Source organism: Cololabis saira, chromosome 12, assembly GCF_033807715.1.
Source record: "Cololabis saira isolate AMF1-May2022 chromosome 12, fColSai1.1, whole genome shotgun sequence".
Classification (NCBI taxonomy): Eukaryota; Metazoa; Chordata; class Actinopteri; order Beloniformes; family Belonidae; genus Cololabis; species Cololabis saira.
In genome coordinates, this window is record NC_084598.1 from 31,026,007 (window position 1) to 31,042,355 (window position 16,349).

The 16,349-nt window shown below is 42.0% G+C and overlaps 1 protein-coding gene across 2 annotated transcripts; it reads left to right on the forward strand.

Annotated features, from left to right (window-relative positions):
• Nucleotides 1–1,255: 1,255 nt before the first annotated feature.
• LOC133457366 (vesicle-associated membrane protein-associated protein B-like) lies at nucleotides 1,256–12,727 on the forward strand. Of its 2 annotated transcripts, none has more exons than XM_061736562.1 (6): nucleotides 1,256–1,575; nucleotides 7,576–7,728; nucleotides 8,406–8,509; nucleotides 8,688–8,768; nucleotides 9,494–9,625; nucleotides 10,728–12,727. In XM_061736562.1, the coding sequence occupies exons 1-6, from the start codon at nucleotides 1,518–1,520 to the stop codon at nucleotides 10,893–10,895; spliced, it is 696 nt and encodes a 231-aa protein (XP_061592546.1). In that variant the 5' UTR covers nucleotides 1,256–1,517; the 3' UTR covers nucleotides 10,896–12,727. The 2 variants fall into 2 exon arrangements, with proteins under 2 accessions (XP_061592546.1, XP_061592544.1); XM_061736560.1 differs by having other exon boundaries at nucleotides 1,257–1,575; nucleotides 9,449–9,625.
• The last annotated feature ends 3,622 nt before the right edge of the window (nucleotides 12,728–16,349 follow it).

Genomic DNA, 16,349 nt, shown 5'->3' on the forward strand with positions numbered 1-16,349 from the left:
CGCCGTAGGCTCCGCGTTGGTTTAACGCGGGACCATAAATCAGCCTTCATTCGTAAAGACTGCACCGGGCTCGTCGAGTATTTTAAATGTGCGCACCGCCTGGGAATCCGTGTATCATTCGTTCTTTCCATTTTCAATTGGCAATCAAAAACGAAAACATGAAAAAGTGACTGGTTATTTTGTTTTTTGTTTTTTATTATAACACAAAAAACGGAAAAACCTCTGGTTTTTCATATTTCAATTTTAGGCACAGATCAAAAACAAATCAAAATAAATCAGGTTTTGATTCAAAATAAGCCAGGCGGCGTAGCCCCGCCCACTGCCTACGTCACTGCCTACGTCACCACTCCCCTCCCACCGTTGCTAGCGGCGTTAGCATCTCAGCAAAATAGCCTCCAGCAGCCGTTGGTGGCGGTCAGCCTGTCATTTAGCCAGTCTGCGAGTAATCGGCCGGCCAGTGCGAGCGGCGGTGCATTTCTACACCTCCTCCCTCGCATTTGGAAACCCTGTTTACATAGTGCCAGTGAAGGCGATACAGACCCCCTCAGACCATGACAGAGGTGTCATTAAACCTGTTGGAAGTTGATGTACCATCACAATGACTCTGGAAATATTATATTAAGGTGGAAAAGTTACGTAGTGTCGCTTTAATGGTGCACAGATTCTGACATATGAGCATTAAAACACGCTGTCAACTCGTCTCAAACGCATCACCTAAATCAAGCTTGGTATGCAAAAATATTGCTTTCATGGGACACATTGAGTTTGGACAGTTGAGGTAACAATGCAAACAATTTTGAATCTTCCCCCTGAAAATTGTAAACCTCTGCACTAAGTTAACATTTTGAGTGTTATGTCATAATATCCGGCACGTTTCTCTTTACTTTATTGTTAAATTGCAATTTATATAGCAAGCCCTTTGAGTCCCTCATACAATTCATTTATCCTTTAAGACACGTATACACTGTGAACAACTTTGTCTGAACATGCAAGTGTCCTTTCTTTTTCTTTCTTTCTTTCTTTCTTTCTTTCTTTCTTTCTTTCTTTCTTTCTTTCTTTCTTTCTTTCTTTCTTTCTTTCTTTCTTTCTTTCTTTCTTTCTTTCTTTCTTTCTTTCTTTCTTTCTTTCTTTCTTTCTTTCTTTCTTTCTTTCTATGGAACCATAAATCAGGTTTTGATTCAAAATAAACCAGGCGGCGTAGCCCCGCCCCCTGCCTACGTCACTGCCTACGTCACCACTCCCCTCCCACCGTTGCTAGCGGCGTTAGCATCTTAGCAGAGTAGCTCCAGCAGCTGTTGGTGGCGGTCAGCCTGTCATTTAGCCAGTCTAAGAGTAATCGGCCGGCCAGTGCGAGCGGCGGTGCATTTCTACACCTCCTCCCTCGCATTTGGAAACCCCGTTTACGACTGGAGTGGTTGTTTTCAGGCAGCCGTCCCATCATCATCCCCTTTTCGGGCCAAACCAGCGCTGTGACATCCGTCGTCTTAGCCGTCTCAACGGGAATAAAACTGCGGGACATGGCCAGACCAGAACAAGTCCTGGTGCTGGAGCCGCAACACGAACTGAAATTCCGAGGTAACGTTGCCGCGCAGCGCCGGGGCCGCGGCTGACAGGCGTGATTTATGGTTCCGCGTCACAGCGACGCAGAGCGTACGCAGAGCTTACGCCGTAGGGTACGGCGTACCCTACCGCGTAGGCTCTGCGTCGATTTATCGTAGAACCATAATTCAGGCTTATCTCGTTATAAGGCTCTCTATAACTCACTTGACTTGTTTTTATTAGTCTTATTGGATTCATTTATGTTGTGTTTTTAACAGCAGTGGCAGGCGGAGAGGTGGTATTACGTGGATTGGTCTTGGCTAATCTCACTAGCAGTAAACTCCTCTCTGTCATTGCAGCGTCAGGCCAGGCCCAAAGGGGGGGGGGGGGGGTTCTGCTGTCATTACTCCACCATTCATTCACTCACAGCCTTTTAAACACACTTATTCCATGTTATATGTGACGACTGCGGTTGAATTGGTTTGATATTGGATATTCGACATTCAACATCCATAGAACTTGTGATACATACCACTGATTTTGGTCATATTGCTTGTGATGTGTTCATGGTCAGACTATATATCACAAAACAGTAATTATTAAAAAATCATATTATGGGCTGATTTAATGTGGTTTAATGAATTCAACACCCATAAAACCATCAGTCTTATGTATCACAAGTTTTATGGGTGTTGAATTAATTAAACCTCATTAAATCAGCCCATAATATGATTTTATAATAATTACTCTCTTGTGATTATATAGTCTAGATTAGGGCTGTTCGATTTTGCCCAAAAATAAAATCTCGATTTTTTTTTTTTCTCTCAAAATCCGAAAATTTGTGAATTGACAAAAGGCAAAGAAATGATTTCAACTATGCTGTTTTTTTATTGAACATTTTCCCCATTGGGCTTTAAGTGCAAACTTTGCTCTTATTAGACCAAAAATGAATGAATAAAGTGCAAAACTCTGTAAAATAAGTTGAAAAAAAGTTTTAAAAAATATAATAAAATATAAAGTTTTATCTCTGAAAAAAAAATCAGCACTTGCAAACATACAGTAAGTTATATTTCCAATTAAATAAAACAAGACATTTTCTAATTAAACTAAACTGGGTCTTTGCATGCTAAATAATAATGCAACCCATGAAGGAGGTAGAGGTGTGTAATGTCAGTCATTACATTTGCTATTCACATTTGCAAGTTTTTTGCAAGGAACACGAGCCGGTCTACCGCATCTGGCTTGAGGGATGCCCGGTGGCATGTTACAACGCCCCCTCCTACACTAAAGAGCCTCTCCGATGGGGCACTTGTCGCAGGTATTGAGAGGTATTTCCATCAATCATTAATATGGTATCAATCATTAATATGTGTGCAGAAAAGGTAAAAAAAAAAATAAAAAATGAAAAATCGATTTTACGAGTATCATGTTTTAACATCGTTCTAATTACATAATCGCGATTACGATTTAAAAACGATTAATCGAACAGCCCTAGTCTAGATGACCATTAACACATCACAAGCAATATGACCAAAATCAGTGGTATGTATCACAAGTTCTATGGGTGTTGAATGTCGAATATCCAATATCCAATATCAAACCAATTCAACCGCGGCTATGTGACGTGTCTTCTTCCTGGTGGAGTTGCTAGCACATGTTGGCCAATAAATTAGTAATATTGGTATTTGCGTCCAGGGTGTCAGTGCTTGAGCCACATTTCAGTAACCATGTCTAGCTCATACTGCTGCACCTTTCACTTTAAAAAAAAGGTATATATGTTAATGAGAGCTGTCATTTGAGAGCAACAACTGTAGCCACTAGACTACCATCCCCATAATAATAAGAATAACCACAATCATATGCTGTTTTAAATGGTATATATGTTAATGAGAGCTGTCACTTGTCTATTTACTGTACAGTGAGCGAAAATAACCGAGTCAAATTCCCTGTCTTGTTTGACCTGACGTGGCCAAATATACCCATTCTGATATTACCATGCATATTTCTCAATAATACTCTCACTGGGAGATTTGTGGTGTTACTCCTACTATGCAACACGAATTCCACCCCAGCTTTTCTGTATCCAGGCAGACAGATTATGAAAATACAGATTGAGCAGGTGTGCCAAGGATAATCGCATTTTTTGTTGTTTTTTCTTCTTTGGGTTTTTTTTTTTTCCTCCATATCCTTCAACAATTGGTGCAGGCACAGACTGCAATGGACAATTAGGTCTTTGGGACTAACCTCCCATCTATCCAGGACCTGTACCGGTCCAGGACCAGGAAATGGGCAGGTAGCATCTCTGCAGACGCCGCACACCCAGGACACAGTCTGTTTGAACTCCTCCCCTCTGGACGGCTACAGACCACTGTACGCCAAAACCTCCAGACTCAGAGACAGTTTCTTCCCCCAAGCTGTTGCTCTGATGAACTCTCACTCAGAGTCTCAGAGTAATCAACCACTGCGTAATAATAATAATAATTGTGGTTATTATTTGAACCTGTGTCCTCCAGACCCAAGCCCACCTCTGTAGCCACTAGACTACCATCCCCATAATAATAATAATAATAATAACCACAATCATATGCTGTAACAAGGCACCTTTCAATAACCATGACTACCTCATACTGCTGCACCTTTCACTTTTAAATTGTATATATGTTAATAAGAGCCATTTGTCTATTACTGTTTGTAACTATTTAAATCTGGTTTCAGTGATCGAAAAAAAACGAAAACAAATTCCCTGTCTGGCATGTTCATACTTGGCCAATAAAGCTTATTGTATTCTATTGATGTAGAAATGGGTCAAGTGATGCCCTAGCTGCATGGGATCAGTGCTGTATCGAGATGCTCACTGACTGATCATTGCAGAGCTTTGAATGCTAAGACGAGGCAGGGGAAGATGCCAATTCACTTAATGGTGCACAGTTTGACATATGAGCATTAAAACACGCTGTCAACTCGTCTCCAACGCATCACCTAAATCAAGCTCGGTATGCAAAAATATTGCTTTCATGGGACAGTTGAGGTAACAATGCAAACAATTTTGAATCTTCCCCCTGAAAATTGTAAACATCTGCACTAAGTTAACATTTTGACTGTTACGTCATAATATCCGGCACGTTTCTCTTTACTTTATTGTTAAATTGCAATTTATATAGCAAGCCCTTTGAGTCCCTCATACAATTCATGTCACGGCTCAGACAGGACAGAGAACCCAAATGCACAACACCAGGCAGGATCAGAGTCCAAGAGGCTTTAATCTTTGTCAAAAGGCAGGCAGGGGTCAAACCGGGTAGTCAGGCAGATCAGGCAAACAAAACCAAAACGGGCAGGCAAAAATCCATAAACCAAGAATCATGCAGGGTTACAGGCAGGCAGGCAGAAACAGGACAGAAATCAGGAAGGCTGGAAAGCGAGGCAAAAGCACACGACAATCTGGCAAACTAGAAGGTGGAAATGGGCCGGTATATGAGGGGAACTGCTGATGAGGGAAACCAGGTGTGGAGCTGGTGGGGAAGCACAGGTGAAGGGAATGAGTGGATCTCTGGCTGATTAGGGTGGCAGGATCCGGAAAAACAGGGGAGTGAGTTAAACAGTAAAAAAAACCTATCCTACACTGTGAAACTGTGACAGAACCCCCCCCTCAAGGGACAGATTCCAGATGTCCCAAAACCCCCCACCCCGGGCAGGAGGAGGGGGTCCGGAGGAGGGCCCCGGCCACCACATGGCCAAAGCTCCGGGGGCCGTCCTCTGTGCCGGGCAGACCGATGGGGCGGATCCGGGGGTCGGTCTGGGGGCTTGGCAGGCTGGTCAGGGGGTCGGTCTGGGGGCTTGGCAGGCTGGTCAGGGGGTCGGTCTGGGGGCTTGGCAGGCTGGTCAGGGGGTCGGTCTGGGGGCTTGGCAGGCTGGTCAGGGGGTCGGTCTGGGACTGCGGCAGACTGGTCAGGGGGTCGGTCTGGGAGCTTGGCAGGCTGGTCAGGGGGTCGGTCTGGGACTGCGGCAGGCTGGTCAGAGGGTCTGTCTGGGACTGCGGCAGACTGGTCAGGGGGTCGGTCTGGGAGCTTGGCAGACTGGTCAGGGGGTCGGTCTGGGAGCTTGGCAGACTGGTCAGGGGGTCGGTCTGGGACTGCGGCAGACTGGTCAGGGGGTCGGTCTGGGATTGCGGCAGGCTGGTCAGGGGGTCGGTCTGGGATTGCGGCAGGCTGGTCAGGGGGTCGGTCTGGGATTGCGGCAGGCTGGTCAGGGGGTCGGTCTGGGATTGCGGCAGGCTGGTCAGGGGGTCGGTCTGGGATTGCGGCAGGCTGGTCAGGGGGTCGGTCTGGGATTGCGGCAGGCTGGTCAGGGGGTCGGTCCGGGACTGCGGCAGATCCATCCAGGATCACCTCAGGAAGGGGAACAGAGACCACCTCCAGAACAGAGACCGGCGGGGCCGCCTCAGGAACGGAGACTGGCTGCGGGACCGCCTCAGGAACAAGAGTCGGGGCTGACAGGAGGCGGGGAGCCGGAACCGGGGCAGACAGGAGGCGGGGAGCCGGAACCGGGGCAGACAGGAGGCAGGGAGCCGGAACCGGGGCAGACAGGAGGCGGGGAGCCGGAACCGGGGCAGACAGGATGCGGGGAGCCGGAACCGGGGCAGACAGGATGCGGGGAGCCGGAACCGGGGCAGACAGGATACGGGGAGCCGGAACCGGGGCAGACAGGATGCGGGGAGCCGGAACCGGAGCAGACAGGGTGCGGGGAGCCGGAACCGGAGCAGACAGGATGCGGGGAGCCGGAACAGGGGCAGACAGGATGCGGGGAGCCGGAACCGGGGCAGACAGGATGCGGGGAGCCGGAACCAGGGCAAACAGGATGCGGGGAGCCGGAACCGGGGCAGAGAGGATGCGGGGAGCCGTAACCGGGGCAGACAGGATGCGGGGAGCCGGAACCGGAGCAGACAGGATGCGGGGAGCCGGAACCGGGGCAGACAGGATGCGGGGAGCCGGAACCGGGGCAGACAGGATGCGGGGAGCCGGAACCGGGGCAGAGAGGATGCGGGGAGCCGGAACCGGGGCAGAGAGGATGCGGGGAGCCGGAACCGGGGCAGAGAGGATGCGGGGAGCCGGAACAGGAGCCGGAGCAGGAGCTGGAGCAAGCTGGGGCTGGGGCTGATGCCTTCGTCGTTGCCTCCCCTGAGCCTGCAGACTCCTGGGCCCACTCAGAGCCAGGCGTGTTCCCCAGAAAGGGGGAAGAGACTGGGGTGGGTCTGGGGCCACCTCGGGAACAGCAACAGGCCGGAACCGGGGGCATGTCCCCGTCCCCTTCACCGTACGGTGGTAGAACGCCAGTTGGTCCCCATAAAAAAAATCCCACAAATCCTCTTCCTTAAGTGGTAGGTCCATGTTGGCTGGGTTCAGTCTTGGCCAGATTGTACTGTCACGGCTCAGACAGGACAGAGAACCCAAATGCACAACACCAGGCAGGATCAGAGTCCAAGAGGCTTTAATCTTTGTCAAAAGGCAGGCAGGGGTCAAACCGGGTAGTCAGGCAGATCAGGCAAACAAAACCAAAACGGGCAGGCAAAAATCCATAAACCAAGAATCATGCAGGGTTACAGGCAGGCAGGCAGAAACAGGACAGAAATCAGGAAGGCTGGAAAGCGAGGCAAAAGCACACGACAATCTGGCAAACTAGAAGGTGGAAATGGGCCGGTATATGAGGGGAACTGCTGATGAGGGAAACCAGGTGTGGAGCTGGTGGGGAAGCACAGGTGAAGGGAATGAGTGGATTTCTGGCTGATTAGGGTGGCAGGATCCGGAAAAACAGGGGAGTGAGTTAAACAGTAAAAAAAACCTATCCTACACTGTGAAACTGTGACAATTAATTTATCCTTTAAGACACGTATACACTGTGAACAAGTTTGTCTGAACTTGCAAGTGTTCTTTCTTTCTTTCTTTCTTTCTTTCTTTCTTTCTTTCTTTCTTGTAAATTGTGTGAATTAAGATGTACAGACACGGTGTCTTGTGTCAATGGGTTTTTTTGTGTCCTTTTCAGGCCCATTTACAGATGTTGTCACTGCCACTCTGAAGCTCACCAACCCCACAGATAGAAATGTGTGTTTCAAAGTCAAGACAACTGCACCTCGCAGATACTGTGTGCGCCCAAACAGTGGCGTTATCGATTCTGGGACTTCCATCAATGTCTCTGGTTTGTAACCATTTTTGCTCATGAGTGTGCTTTGTAACACTACATTCAAATGTACTTTAACCACCAACATAAATCTCCAGTCCACTCATAACTGATATAGCCCTCACTACCTGTGGTGAAAATGATTGTGTAGATATCTGTAAAATATTTGCAGATACAAGATAACCAGTCGCTGCACAAAAGGATTAAGTTACCCATACAGCATTACTTCTTTTAAAACATAAACTGTTAACATGATAACACTAAAAGGGAATCCAGAGAGATTTTGGAGTAATAGTTTTCCACGTGAGCTTCGATCTGTGTTGTTCTTGCATTTGTTGTCAGATATGTTTAATTCATGCTGAAATTCAGTGGTATTGATCATATTTAATGTTTCACGTTGTCCAGGAGAGTTAATGTAGCTTTCACACTCATAGTATGACTTGATGAATTGCCCATATTATTTATACAGCGATGATCTGATACATCATTGCTCCATTTAACATATTATGAACAAAAATATTGATTACTTGGAGTTATAGAAATCTATACTTTCAGTAGGAGTAAGCAGATTACATTTGTAAGGATATAAACATGAGTACCGTCAACTCCTTTGCAGCCTCTGCTTTAGTAGTTATGGGGCTATATAGGTAATTCATATTTAATGTTTTGGTTGTTTTGTTTTTTTTCTTGCACAGTAATGTTACAGCCTTTTGACTACGACCCCAATGAGAAGAGCAAACACAAATTCATGGTGCAGTCCGTGTTGGCTCCTTTCGACATGACTGACATGGAGGGAGTTGTGAGTATACACGCATATGGTTTAGGTTAAGTCTTTAATTTAGTGTTTTGGTGGAGTTAGATCATTAAAATAAGATGAATGCTGACCTTTATACCTGTAATGTTTTTTTGTCGCACCTCTCAACAATAACTGAATCAAAAATGAGTTTGTGTTTTTCTCTTAACGTTCTTGTCTGCAGTGGAAGGAGGCAAAGCCCGACGAGCTAATGGATTCAAAGTTGAGATGTGCGTTTGAGATGCCACTAGAAAATGACAAAACTGTAAGTATGAGTTATACTTATTACGTAATGGTCCTTTATTGCACCACTGTAAGCATTTTTGTCAGGTATTGATGCACAACAGTTGCGCTTTCTCAAGTGTAGAACTTTTACGCAGCAGTCTATGGGGAACCTCTGATATTTTTTTTATTTCTTTCATTCTTTCTTTCTTTTTTGGGCCTATATTCTGTTTTAAAGATAACAAACCATACCTAATTTAGTTAACTAAAAGTTTGGTTTAAAAACAAAGTTCTCTCCCTAATCAGGATTTTGCATTGTTTCTTTTTGTTGTTAACAAAAAGATTAAAAACAAATTGAGCATTTATGCATTTAGCAGCATTTATCAAGCAATGAAATGTAAATAACAACCATGAAACTTTAGTACATATGCAAACGTATATCATTCTGAGTAACCATTTATGTATATATAAATTTTAACATTGTAGTTTACAAGTAGTTATTTAATGGATGCTTCTTTTTTTCTGTTATGTTTAGTATTTAGTAGTTTTAGTACATTATCCATCAGCAAAGCATCACTGTGTCTCCCATTACACATTTTACTTATTTATTTATGTTTTGTTTGTATTATCATCTCACTTCCTGCCACGCCTGTCTCTTCACTCTATTTTTCTTCTTTTACCATCATCCCACCGACTATCCCCACCCTCACTGTCTTTCCACAGCATGAGAGTGAAAGCAACAAAACTGTGCTTAATACTTCTGTTAAGGCTGAGCACTCTGCACTGCCCAAGTCAGCCAGTGCCTCGCTGGATGACGGCGAGGTGAAGAAGATCATGGAGGAGTGCAAGCGGCTGCAGATGGAGGTGCAGAGGCTACAGGAAGAGAACAAACAGATCAGGGTGAGAGACACTAGAACAAATAATAGACTGTGTGTATCTACTTTCTTTCAGGGTTGTGAAGGGATTTCTCTTTAGCATTCCACAACAAATTACTTGCATAGTTTTATCAGAAAATCAAAAAGAACAGCCTTGGGTTTCTCTAAAGTCATCTCGTGAGCATTGCTTACATTGTAAAGTCCTCCATCTCCATATTTGGTGAAGTTAAAAAGATATGTACATGAAATGTTTTTTGAAATATCAAATATCCAACAACTTTTTTTTTTTTTTAGCACTGGTGATACCAATACTTGTCTTTCAAAGACAAAATGTGTTGATTTTCTTGCATTAGGTAGGGCTTTTCTCTTCTGTTCACACAAAGTAATTAAAAGCAACACTTTGAATTGCTTTGCATGGAATGTGCTCAACATATAAACTTGCCATGCCAATGTCAACAACTTTACAGGAAGAGGAGTTACGGTCTTATGGACCTGCAGCCAGTCGTCACCACTTTATGTAAAGTAAAATTTGCCTTTTTTTACTGAAGTCATAAAGGAACCAATACACTGATGTTGGGAGTCATAGTAGCTCCTTCTGATGGTTGGCTGCACAATATTTATATAATATCCACTGAAAAAGTGATGAGGATTAAAAGGGGGAAAAAGTGCTATATTTCACCATAAGTTACCAGGGAATTGATTAAATACGGTGCGTTGTAAAACACTGTGTTAAATTATGTCTTATAAACACTCACCTTTTTTATTTATTTTTTTATAGATTCACATGACTTGACCTTGAAATCCCTTCTTGCCTTAGACTTTCTTGAATCCAACTACCCATTTTGGCTCATTTTAACTCCTCCTCCACCTCTGATGCTGTTCAGACTTTGAACGCATTAGCCAACAGATAATCTGTTGCTAAAGGCAGACGAGGCTTCTCAATCAGCAGCTCTTGCATGTTCCTCTTTGTGAGGAGACAAAATTGTGTAGTTTAGTTTTAAATTGTTAATAAAAACCCGAGGCTGTCTGGGTGAACTACATCCACATGAACAAACTCCAGTTCACAGAAGGATCGGTCGACACTATTGGACTATACTGAATCAATGTTTAACTCCTTTTCATCACAGGAGGATGATGGTTTGCGAAAGAGAAAGGTGACATCAGTGGCTTCTCCTCACTCCTCTAACACCATGGCGATGACGGCCATGAAGGACGAAGGCCTGAGCACCCGTGTCCTGGCGTTCTGCTTGCTCTTCTTCGTGATCGGAGCCATCATTGGCAAGCTGGTCCTGTAGAGACACAGAAGGACAGAGCACAGTGACGCGACAGATGGACGGATGGACGGCGTGCTCAGGAAGACACGTGTCTATGATGGCAACAAGGATGTCTTCTGGGTTGTTTGATCTATTTCCTGGTTTTCTTTAACATGTAAGGCAATATGTCACGATGGTCTGTTTGGATGGCAAATATTTGGAAGTGTAGAAAGAAAACAAAGGAATGCAATCCCAAGTTAAAGAGTTTAAGCATTTTTGTCACAAGTCTATTTTGTTTTTTCTTTTTGTGAAATAATCACCACCTTTGATCTGTTCTTTCCGTCCATCTCTCTCTCCGAAATGATCTTCCCCCCCAACTTGCACAGGTAACGATTAGTGGTGTGTGGATGTGGCTTCACGCTGACTGAATGTTCAGTCTTTCATTGATTCTCAAGTTTTAAAGTTCCTCACACATGTTGTATTTAAATTCTAATAATCTCTCCCAGTCATTGCTGATTATCTCCAACAAGAGGCGAACACAAGTGATCAGTGAAAGACTTCTTTTTCTAAACTTTATGTATCATCTTCTAAACATATACTGTGTATTAGCCCAGAGAGAAGCGGTGTGTGTGTCTGGTTGACTTTGCTTCCTGCAGGAGCCCTGACATGACTGCGTGTGGACGTTTTTATGTGAGGAGACCACAAGCGGTGAAATCACAGGCTGTTTTAGAACGAGGAAAAAGGGGCTGGCTTCATTCAGAAAAAACAAAAAAACCAAAAAAAAAAACGCTGTCATCCGAACAGACTTCCTGTATGCAACATAAAAAAGATGGGGGTGTTTGTTGAAAATCAAAATTAAAGCTTTCGATGGTTTCGGTCACTGTCCTGGCAAAGAAATCTGTTAATTCGTTTAATCCATTTTGGGCCATTAATAAATGTATGACTCAGTAAAATCAAGACTAAGATATTGACTTTCTGCTGCTTCGTGATCTGTTTAAATGACAAAGTTGTAATTTAGTTCAGAGCTTCCATTTCCAGAAGTTTATAATCTGAGGTTCAGAGAGTTGGGTTAGGCTAAAAACTTTTAAATCCATGGTCATTTCATACAAACCAACTCCTACTTTTTCTTCTTTTTTTTATCAAGAATATGTACAGAAAGTTTTGGGCACCTTGTTTTATTTTTACGCATAGAGGATTGAATTCGAGTCCTCTGATGTATCACACGTGTTTGCTTTATTACGTGTAATATCACATAACCACAATGCTTCTGTTTATAATGTTTAAATGCACTATGCTCACATACTGCAGCCTGCATGAAATGGCCTGGATTTATTATGATTATTGTTTTATTTGAATGTTTGAGATTATATAATCCAAAAAAAAAAAAAAAGCTGTCATTTCAGAAGGGACCATCTTAAGTCTGGTTTATACTTTTTTGTGTTTATTTCCGTTTGGTCATCTTTATTCTATTTGTTTCTTGTTGAGCTCTGGACTTTTACAAGATAACACAGCTGTATTATCTTTGCTGTTGGCTGACCATCTCTGCAAACATGGTTATTTAAAAAAGAAAGACAAATTAAATCTGAATTTTTCATTGCCTGAGGGAGCTCGGAGAGCAAGGACGTGTGGATGTGGGCTACGAAGACTGATCTGTGAATACACACTACATTCAAGAAAACAGTCATCGGCGCTTTAAACCACCTGCGCAGATAGTCTCAACAGTATAATCACAGTCATTGGATACTCTTTTGTATGTACATAAAATACTCAATGATAACTGACAGTTATTAACATGATATAATAAAGGCAGAAAGTAATTGAACAACCACCATGGATCATGTAGCATCATAATGAATTAAAATTCATAAACCCCCGACTGTTTCTTTGAGAAGTACTTTTTTTTTTTCTGTTTGTTGTTTTGGCTGTTCGTATACACATCCAATAAAGTGTGTAGCCGCTAAAACAATGTATCTGCCAAGTAAAGACAATGATCCAGCAAGGAAAAATGTAAAATACCTGGCAAACGCCTCAAATTTAATTTCGGATTTATGATGTATAAAATGCTTTCTAGTACTACTGTCATTTGGCAGATGCTTTTATCCAAAACGACTTGCATCTGAGAGAACAACCGACGAAATCACATATGAGGGGTACAGCTGGATAAGTGCTGGTCAGACACAGGTGCTGTCTCGCCAGTGCTAGAATTTTTTATTTTTATTTTTCTCTAAGCCAGCCAAACAAAACAAAAAAAAAACAGGAATAACAAATATTTCTGTGACCATGGACCCATATTCTTAAATGGAAAAAATTAGTTCTGACATTATGAAATAATTGAAAAGGTCACTCATTTCTTTATATGTGCTTAAACTGTACACTGGGCTGTTTTGTTGCAAAAAGCTGTTGTGTTCTTCCGTTTCTTGCAAAACAAACCTTGCATCCTCTCACAAAAGCATTTGTGGTAAAAGTAAAGCTCTCACATGAAAATGGGTGACAATGCAAAAGCTCTAAAGTTAAATTTGACTCTGATACAAGAAATATCTTTGTCATTTTCTGCTAAAATACTTTGTATAGTTGTGGGGGGTTAAAAAAAAGGAGAGCACTATTTGGAGCTTTCCAGCAACAAATTACTAATTAAAGAAAAGGGTCCCTGTCACCATTAAGAAGGCCAAATATGCTAATCCATCATTCATAGGCTGAGCTTGAAAATGTATCTAAAGAAAATTATTTAGGGTTCAGAATTACAAGCAAAGAGATAAGATTGGAGGACTATATGCCTCTTCTTACATTAACCTCCCATCTATCCAGGACCTGTACAGGTCCAGGACCAGGAAACGGGCAGGTAGCATCTCTGCAGACCCCTCACACCCAGGACACAGTCTGGTTGAACTCCTCCCCTCTGGACGGCGCTACAGACCACTGTACGCTAAAACGTCCAGACACAAGGACAGTTTCTTCCCCCAAGCTGTTGCTCTGATGAATCTCAAATCAACCACTGTGCAATAATAATAATAATAATATAACCATAATAATAGTATGCTGTAACAATGCACCTTTCAATAACCATGTCTACCTCTTACTACTGCATGTATAATGTCATGTATAATGTACAGTATATATGTTTATAAGAGCCATTTGTCTATTTTCTGTTTGCAACTATTTAAATCTGGGTACAGGGATCGAAATAACCGGAGTCAAATTCCCTGTCTGGCATGTTCAAACTTGGCCGATCAAGCTGATTCTGATTCTGATATGCCTCTTCTTACGATAAAGAAATGTAAATACGGTCACAGCTTTGGAATGGACAAGCCAGATTTTTGGATAAACTGAGTTTTGTTGGGATGACTTCAAAATATCCTCCACCTCTGCACTTCTTATAAGAAGTCAGTTACAAAAACTCCAATTGAGGTTGCTGTTTTTTTTGGGGGTTTTTTTCACTTTTTTTTTATTTAAATCTTGAAATACAATGAAAAATAAAGAACAAAGGCAATTGCATTTGGTGCTGGAATCTCGGTATCTGTATGTTAACATACAGATACCGAGATTCCAGCACCAAATTGAAAAGAAATAAACAAAAGAATATATATAAGGACAAGACAGTTGAATGTAAATTAAAAAGATGAATAAAAATAAAAACAGCATAATGTGCAAGAGTAGGTTTCATGTAAACAAATTCAGCGATTTGCTGATGGTCTTTTGTGCCTTTGTGTTTTTTGATGAGTACATCGTCCTCATACATTGTTCAAGTTCTTTTTTAAGTACAAGGAGTTCAGGCTTTCTGTGGTTGAATTTGTACTTATGTATGTGAAACTTTGCTAAAAATAAAGACAGATTTATAAAAAAGAAAGCGTCCCTATCTTTGTGATTAAAATTATGAAAACTAAAAATAACATTCTTAAAATAAAGATGAAAATCAGAAAAGAAAGAAACAGCAATATACTTGTGGAAGTCCCTCCAGAATTTATAAGTGAAATTCAGAGGTGTCAAGTAACGAAGTACAAATACTTTGTTACCTTACTTAAGTAGATATTTTGGTTATCTATACTTCACTGGAGTAGGCCTAATTATTTATCAGACGACTTTTTACTTTTACTCCTTACATTTTCACACAATTATCTGTACTTTTTACTCCTTACATTTTAAAAACAGACTCGTTACTCTATTTCATTTCGGCCTTAAAAAAAACTATCCAGTTAAATTGCGCCATCCGGATAGAGTGAATTTGGTTGTGGTTGTGACACAGATGTTCTTGTCCAGTTTTGTTCTTACATCCGTTGCCCTCAGATTCCTGCAACTAAACTTGGATGTACATTCCAATAAAGGTTAGGATAAAAGATAACATGCCTCGGAAGTTTAACTTTTTGCACCATTACAATACTTATAGGCAACTAGTCATCATATCTTCTGCTCTCTGAAACACATGTTAATGCTCAATAGTACACATATATGGTTCTTTAATATATTTGCATTATACTAAGATACATTCATTTTCAATGGCTTTTGTCCTTAATTGCTTTTTTCCCCCTTACATTACTTTTACTTTTATACTTTAAGTAGTTTTGAAACCAGTACTTCTATACTTTTACTTGAGTAAAAAACTTGAGTTGATACTTCAACTTCTTCAGGAGTATTTTTAAACTCTAGTATCTATACCCAGTACTCGAGTTGTAAAAAAAAATCAGGGGGGATGGTGGATTTTATCATATGGGGACAGATATATTACAAATAATCGCACTGACCAAAACACTGGCAGAAATACTGCAAGAATGACATAGCAGCAGTTAAATGCAGCCTTCTGTAAGCTTTAAATATCCACTGGGCTTACATCAAATACATCAAAACACAAAAATAAAAAACAATTTTCTGAACTTATGAATATGCCTCTGTCCTTCACGGGATAAGTAAAATGGAGCACTGCAAAAACTCAAAATCTTAATGTCTAAATGTCTCATTTTAGTAAAAAAAATCTCATTACACTCACTGGAAAAAACAACAATTTTCACCTGTTTCAAGTAGATTTTCACTTAAAATAAGTAGAAAAATCTGCCAGTGGAACAAGATTTTTTTGCTTGTAATGAGAAGATAAATCTTGTCCCACTGGCAGATTTTTATACTTATTATTAGACTTGAAACAGGTGAAAATTGTCAAATAAGTTATTTTTCTGGTGTTATTTTTCTGGTGAAGACTCTAAATGTTAAAATAGCAGTAAAACCACATTCATTGATGAAATGACATAAGGGATGGACAGGGGGGATGGCAGTTTTACAGGGGGGATGATTTTGACCGTTTTTATTTCAGGGGGTTAGGGTTAGGATGCCATCCCCCCTCATCCCCCCTCAACTCGAGTACTGCTTCTACCTGAGTAATGAATGTGAACACTTTTGACACCTCTGGTGAAATTGAGGTTGCTGTTGCTATGTTGCTGCAGGAGTTAAACGCGTCGGAATTGCTGCAGTTGCGCCAGTTCTCCAGCAGGGGGCGAAAGAGACAAACAATAA